Source organism: Salvelinus alpinus, chromosome 15, assembly GCF_045679555.1.
Source record: "Salvelinus alpinus chromosome 15, SLU_Salpinus.1, whole genome shotgun sequence".
NCBI classification, from domain to species: domain Eukaryota; kingdom Metazoa; phylum Chordata; class Actinopteri; order Salmoniformes; family Salmonidae; genus Salvelinus; species Salvelinus alpinus.
In genome coordinates this window covers 1,088,138-1,096,150 of record NC_092100.1, presented here as the reverse complement: position 1 = coordinate 1,096,150, position 8,013 = coordinate 1,088,138, and the positions used below count along the sequence as shown (strand labels likewise).

Below are 8,013 nucleotides of genomic sequence, written 5' to 3'. Positions count from 1 at the left end.
TTATTGCTCCCAGCCTATAGACAGAAACTAAAACAGGAAATGCCCGTGCTCAGATCTGTTCAACGCTGGTCCGACCAATCTGATTCCACACTTCAAGATTGCTTCGATCACGTGGACTGGGATATGTTCCGCATAGCGTCGGACAACAACATTGATGTATACGCTCATTCGGTAAGCGAGTTTATTAGCAAGTGCATCGGTGATGTTGTACCCACAGCAACTATTAAAACCTGCCCCAAACAGAAACCGTGGATTGATGGCAGCATTTGTGCAAAACTGAAAACGCGAACCACTGCTTTTAACCATGGCAAGGTGACCGGAAACATGACCGAGTACAAACAGTGTAGCTATTCCCTCCGCAAGGCAATCAAACAAGCTAAGCGTCAGTATAGAGACAAAGTAGAGTCGCAATTCAACGGCTCAGACACGAGAGGTATGTGGCAGGGTCTACAGTCAATCACGGACTACAAAAAGAAAACCAGCCCCGTCGCGGACCACGATGTCTTGCTCCCAGACAAACTAAACAACTTCTTTGCTCGCTTTGGGGACAATACAGTGCCAACGACACGGCCCACGGCCAAAACCTGCGGGCTCTCCTTCACCGCAGCCAACGTGAGTAAAGTATTTAAACGTGTTAACCCTCGCAAGGCTGCCGGCCCAGATGGCATCCCTAGCCGCGTCCTCAGAACATGCGCAGACCAGCTGGCTGGTGTGTTTACGGACATATTCAATCAATCTTTTTCCCAGTCTGCTGTTCCCACATGCTTCAAGATGGCCACCATTGTTCCTGTTCCCAAGAAAGCTAAGGTAACTGAGCTAAATGACTATCGCCCCGTAGCACTCACCTCCGTCATCATGAAGTGCTTTGAGAGACTAGTCAAGGACCATATCACCTCCACCCTACCGGACACCCTAGACCCACTCCAATTTGCTTACCGCCCCAATAGGTCCACAGACAACGCAATCGCAATCACACTGCACACTGCCCTAACCCATCTGGACAAGAGGAATACCTATGTGAGAATGCTGTTCATCGACTACAGCTCAGCATTTAACACCATAGTACCCTCCAAACTCGTCATTAAGCTCAAGACCCTGGGTCTCGACCCTGCCCTGTGCAACTGGGTCCTGGACTTTTTTTTATTTTTTTATTTTTTATTTTATTTTTTAGTCATTTAGCAGACGCTCTTATCCAGGACTTCCTGACCGGCCGCCCCCGGGGGGTGAGGGTAGGAAACAACATCTCCACCTCGCTGATCCTCAACACTGGGGCCCCACAAGGGTGCGTTCTCAACCCTCTCCTGTACTCCCTGTTCACCCACGACTGCGTGGCCATGCACGCCTCCAACTCAATCATCAAGTTTGCAGATGACACCACAGTGGTAGACTTGATTACCAACAACGACGAGACGGCCTACAGGGAGGAGGTGAGGGCCCTCGGAGTGTGGTGTCAGGAAAATAACCTCACACTCAACGTCAACAAAACAAAGGAGATGATCGTGGACTTCAGGAAACAGCAGAGGGAGCACCCCCCTATCCACATCGACGGGACAGCAGTGGAGAGGGTAGTAAGTTAAGTTCCTCGGCGTACACATCACAGACAATCTGAAATGGTCCACCCACACAGACAGCGTGGTGAAGAAGGTGCAACAGCGCCTCTTCAACCTCAGAAGGCGGAAGAAATTTGGCTTGTCACCAAAATCACTCACAAACTTCTACAGATGCACAATTGAGAGCATCCTGTCTGGCTGTATCACCGCCTGGTACGGCAACTGCTCCGCCCACAACCGTAAGGCTCTCCAGAGGGTAGTGAGGTCTGCACAACGCATCACCGTGGGCAAACTACCTGCCCTCCAGGACACCTACACCACCCGATGTCACAGGAAGGCCATAAAGATCATCAAGGACAACAACCACCCGAGCCACTGCCTGTTCACCCCGCTATCATCCAGAAGGCGAGGCCAGTACAGGTGCATCAAAGCTGAGACCGAAAGACTGAAAAACAGCTTCTATCTCAAGGCCATCAGACTGTTAAACAGCCATCACTAACATTTAGTGGCTGCTGCCAACACACAGACTCAAATCTCTAGCCACTTTAATAATTAAAAATTGGATGTAATAAATGTATCACTAGTCACTTTAAACAATGCCACTTTATATAATGTTTACATACCCTACATTACTCATCTCATATGTATATACTGTACTCTATACCATCTACTGCATCTTGCCTATGCCGTTCGGCCATCGTTCATCCATATATCTATATGTACATATTCTTAATCAATCCTTTACACTTGTGTGTATTAGGTAGTTGTTGTGATTGTTATATTACTTGTTAGATATTACTGCATTGTCGGAACTAGAAGCACAAGAATTTCGCTACACTCGCATTAACATCTGCTAACCATGTGTATGTGACCAATAACATTTGATTTGATTTGAACAAATAACATTGGATTGTTTTCTTTAAATGTTGTAGCTGTGAGTTTGGTTCACATTAAGCACTTTTTATTTTACAGACAGAGACTGATTATGTAGATCATATTCTGTAGACCACACTACCTACCGAGAGAGTTTTCATCTGTATTCTTTGTAGCTGTTTACATACCACCACAGTCAGAGGCTGGCACTAAGGCAGCATTGAATGAGCTGTCTTCCGTCATAACCAAACAAGGAAACGCTCACCCAGAGGCAGCGCTCCTAGTGGCCGGGGACTTTAATGCAGGGGAACTTAAATCAGTTTTAACTCATTTCTATCAGCATGTTAAATGTGCAACCAGAGGGGAAAAAAACTCTGGACCACCTTTACTCCACACACAGAGATGAATATAAAGCTCTCCCTCGCCCTCCATTTCTATTTTACAACCATAATTCTATCCTCCTGGTTCCTGCTCAAAATGTTGTAAAAGATCCTCCATTAGTATTTACTGTTCACATTAATGGAACAATCAACAGTTATATTCAACACAAGTAGTGTTTTACTCCTCTGCTGTTTGTCGTTGACTCTCTGAATGATAAATACCATGTACATCCTGTCCACTAACCGTTGGATGTAGATGTAGAGCCCAGGTGGATTAACCTCTCAGCGTGCCTCTCTGGTAGGGAGGAGCACCTGGAGTCCAGGTGGATTAACCTCTCAGCGTGCCTCTCTGGCAGGGAGGAGTACCTGGAGTCCAGGTGGATTAACCTCTCAGCGTGCCTCTCTGGCAGGGAGGAGTACCTGGAGTCCAGGTGGATTAACCTCTCAGCGTGCCTCTCTGGTAGGGAGGAGCACCTGGAGTCCAGGTGGATTAACCTCTCAGCGTGCCTCTCTGGCAGGGAGGAGTACCTGGAGTCCAGGTGGATTAACCTCTCAGCGTGCCTCTCTGGCAGGGAGGAGCACCTGGAGTCCAGGTGGATTAACCTCTCAGCGTGCCTCTCTGGCAGGGAGGAGTACCTGGAGTCCAGGTGGATTAACCTCTCAGCGTGCCTCTCTGGCAGGGAGGAGCACCTGGAGTCCAGGTGGATTAACCTCTCAGCGTGCCTCTCTGGTAGGGAGGAGCACCTGGAGTCCAGGTGGATTAACCTCTCAGCGTGCCTCTCTGGCAGGGAGGAGTACCTGGAGTCCAGGTGGATTAACCTCTCAGCGTGCCTCTCTGGCAGGGAGGAGCACCTGGAGTCCAGGTGGATTAACCTCTCAGCGTGCCTCTCTGGCAGGGAGGAGCACCTGGAGCCCAGGTGGATTAACCTCTCAGCGTGCCTCTCTGGCAGGGAGGAGTACCTGGAGTCCAGGTGGATTAACCTCTCAGCGTGCCTCTCTGAGGAGCACCTGGAACCCAGGTGGATTAACCTCTCAGCGTGCCTCTCTGGTAGGGAGGAGTACCTGGAGTCCAGGTGGATTAACCTCTCAGCGTGCCTCTCTGGCAGGGAGGAGTACCTGGAGTCCAGGTGGATTAACCTCTCAGCATGCCTCTCTGGCAGGGAGGAGCACCTGGAGCCCAGGTGGATTAACCTCTCAGCGTGCCTCTCTGGCAGGGAGGAGTACCTGGAGTCCAGGTGGATTAACCTCTCAGCGTGCCTCTCTGAGGAGCACCTGGAACCCAGGTGGATTAACCTCTCAGCGTGCCTCTCTGGCAGGGAGGAGCACCTGGAGCCCAGGTGGATTAACCTCTCAGCGTGCCTCTCTGGCAGGGAGGAGTACCTGGAGTCCAGGTGGATTAACCTCTCAGCGTGCCTCTCTGGCAGGGAGGAGCACCTGGAGCCCAGGTGGATTAACCTCTCAGCGTGCCTCTCTGGCAGGGAGGAGTACCTGGAGTCCAGGTGGATTAACCTCTCAGCGTGCCTCTCTGAGGAGCACCTGGAGTCCAGGTGGATTAACCTCTCCTTTAGGCTTTCCAGATAAATGTCGTTCACTCATCCAGAATTTGTCATCCTGATTACTAATTTTGATCCGTTTCACCAGGCTGTAATCCGAGTCCACCGTCCCTATATAAACTCATCACACACACACACACACACACACACACACACACACACACACACACACACACACACACACACACACACACACACCCTGGGGACCAGTGGCATTGATTGGCGGTCCCGATCAGAGCTTTATATGTCACCGTATGATGGAAGGAAACATTGATCATAACGATGTAGCTACATAGACAAAGCATTAGGAACACCTGCTCTTTCCACGACAGACTGACCAGGTGAAAACTATGATCCCTTATTGATGTCACCTGTTAAATCCACTTCAATCAGTGTAGATGAAGGGGAGGAGACAGATTAAAGAAGGATTTTTAAGCCTTGAGACAATTGAGACATGGATTGTGTGCCATTCAGAGGGTGAATGGGCAAGACAAAATATTTAAGTGCCTTTGAACGGCATATGGTAGTAGGTACCAGGCGCACCAGTTTGAGTGTGTCAAGAACTGCAACGCTGCTGGGTTTTTCACGCTCAACAGTTTCCTGTGTGTATCAAGAATGGTCCACCACCCAAAGGACATCCAGCCAACTTGACACAACTGTGGGAAGCATTGGAGTCGACATGGACCAGCATCCCTGTGGAACGCTGTCGACACCTTGTAGAGTCCATGCCTGTCTCTGTTCCCATCTTCATGTCTCTGTTCCCATCTTCATGTCTCTGTTCCCATCTTCATGTCTCTGTTCCCATCTTCATGTCTCTGTTCCCATCTTCATGTCTCTGTTCCCATCTTCATGTCTCTGTTCCCATCTTCATGTCTCTGTTCCCATCTTCCAGAACCATGAGCAGCTGAGAGACGACGACTCCGACCTGATCCTGAACGACGGCGACCTGGCGCTGACCTACGACGACACGGCCATCACGGCTAAAGGGGCGTCCAGTGGAGGGGCGGACGCGGGCTGGGGGGTCAATGGGAAGAGGAGCAGCAGCACGTCTGAAGAGGCACTAGAGAGAGAGATGAACCAGGAATTCCTGTCCCGCAGCACACGCCTCGTCTTTCCCATCGAAGACCACGCCTGACCCCTACACCATGACCCCATGACCCCATGAACCCTCCACCCCACACACACACCAGACTATGGGATGAGAGGAGGAGAATAGGAGAGGAGGAGAATAGGAGAGGAGGGTTGGAGGAAAGGGTTTGGTTTAAAACAGGGCTGATATTAGATGTCATTTATTCCCGGGATGGGACCTCCTGTGTGTGCACCCAAAACAATAAATTGCAGCTAAACTAGCATAGTGTAGGATAGCATGGGTCTGGTTTGGCCTTTTCTCTGCTAATAGTCAACATAGAACATCATCATAGCAGCCCATTCATAGGCCTATGCTACATCATAGCAGCCCATTCATAGGCCTATGCTACATCATATTAGCAGCCCATTCATAGGCCTATGCTACATCATAGCAGCCCATTCATAGGCCTATGCTACATCATATTAGCAGCCCATTCATAGGCCTATGCTACATCATAGCAGCCCATTCATAGGCCTATGCTACATCATAGCAGCCCATTCATAGGCCTATGCTACATCATAATAGCAGCCCATTCATAGGCCTATGCTACTTCATAATAGCAGCCCATTCATAGGCCTATGCTACATCATAGCAGCCCATTCATAGGCCTATGCTACATCATAGCAGCCCATTCATAGGCCTATGCTACATCATAGCAGCCCATTCATAGGCCTATGCTACATCATAGCAGCCCATTCATAGGCCTATGCTACATCATAGCAGCCCATTCATAGGCCTATGCTACATCATAGCAGCCCATTCATAGGCCTATGCTACATCATAGCAGCCCATTCATAGGCCTATGCTACATCATAGCAGCCCATTCATAGGCCTATGCTACATCATAGCAGCCCATTCATAGGCCTATGCTACATCATATTAGCAGCCCATTCATAGGCCTATGCTACATCATATTAGCAGCCCATTCATAGGCCTATGCTACATCATAGCAGCCCATTCATAGGCCTATGCTACTTCATAATAGCAGCCCATTCATAGGCCTATGCTACTTCATAATAGCAGCCCATTCATAGGCCTATGCTACTTCATAGCAGCCCATTCATAGGCCTATGCTACATCATAGCAGCCCATTCATAGGCCTATGCTACATCATAGCAGCCCATTCATAGGCCTATGCTACATCATAGCAGCCCATTCATAGGCCTATGCTACATCATAGCAGCCCATTCATAGGCCTATGCTACATCATAGCAGCCCATTCATAGGCCTATGCTACATCATAGCAGCCCATTCATAGGCCTATGCTACATCATAGCAGCCCATTCATAGGCCTATGCTACATCATAGCAGCCCATTCATAGGCCTATGCTACTTCATAGCAGCCCATTCATAGGCCTATGCTACATCATAGCAGCCCATTCATAGGCCTATGCTACATCATAGCAGCCCATTCATAGGCCTATGCTACTTCATAGCAGCCCATTCATAGGCCTATGCTACATCATAGCAGCCCATTCATAGGCCTATGCTACATCATCATAGCAGGCCATTCATAGGCCTATGCTACATCATAGCAGCCCATTCATAGGCCTATGCTACTTCATAATAGCAGCCCATTCATAGGCCTATGCTACTTCATAGCAGCCCATTCATAGGCCTATGCTACATCATAGCAGCCCATTCATAGGCCTATGCTACTTCATAGCAGCCCATTCATAGGCCTATGCTACATCATAGCAGCCCATTCATAGGCCTATGCTACTTCATAGCAGCCCATTCATAGGCCTATGCTACTTCATAGCAGCCCATTCATAGGCCTATGCTACTTCATAGCAGCCCATTCATAGGCCTATGCTACATCATAGCAGCCCATTCATAGGCCTATGCTACTTCATAGCAGCCCATTCATAGGCCTATGCTACTTCATAGCAGCCCATTCATAGGCCTATGCTACATCATAGCAGCCCATTCATAGGCCTATGCTACAAATTAAACAATACGGAAACACATCTGGTTAGTGGGCTATATCATCAGTTCAATGTCAATAACATCCTAATATTTTCACTCTGATTACACTGATAAAATCACCAATGTCTATATTAAATTCGTTTTTGATATTTCTTTGTGCATTTATTGGGGATAAACAGCTTGCAATCAAGAGAAAATGTCCTCTGAAAAAGACTCCAAAGAAAGGTGGATAATGAAAATAGAAGTTTCCGGGAAGAATGTACAGAGAAACAAGCCCTGTCATATTTCTACATTTAAGTCATTTGGTGTCTACAATATCAAACCAGTGTGTCTTGTTTGTAACAAAACGGTTGCTGTTTACAAGTGATGAAATATTAGACATCCTTATGAATCTAAGCATGGCACTTTCAAACGTCACCTTTCTACCCAGACAGAGTCTCGACCGACTCAGGAAAACGTAAGCGTCAACTGCTGGCTACTCGTCCGTTGCGTAACCCAACAGCCCAAAGTGCTTCCCTAACAGCTGCCTGGGTTTAAACATCTTCTCTTTTCAGAAAGTGAAAAGCTCAATGAACAGGGACAGAATAGCAAAGACAATT

The 8,013-nt window shown here is 48.3% G+C and overlaps 1 protein-coding gene across 1 annotated transcript in view; it reads left to right on the top strand.

The window, feature by feature from the left end:
* Positions 1-5,983, top strand: part of slc9a7 (solute carrier family 9 member 7) — a 111,406-nt gene extending 105,423 nt beyond the window's left edge. The window contains exon 16 of the mRNA XM_071342173.1: positions 5,249-5,983. Coding sequence (XP_071198274.1) covers positions 5,249-5,491 — 243 coding nt within the window. The 3' untranslated portion in view covers positions 5,492-5,983. The remainder of the gene's footprint in view (positions 1-5,248) is intronic.
* Positions 5,984-8,013: the final 2,030 nt, after the last annotated feature.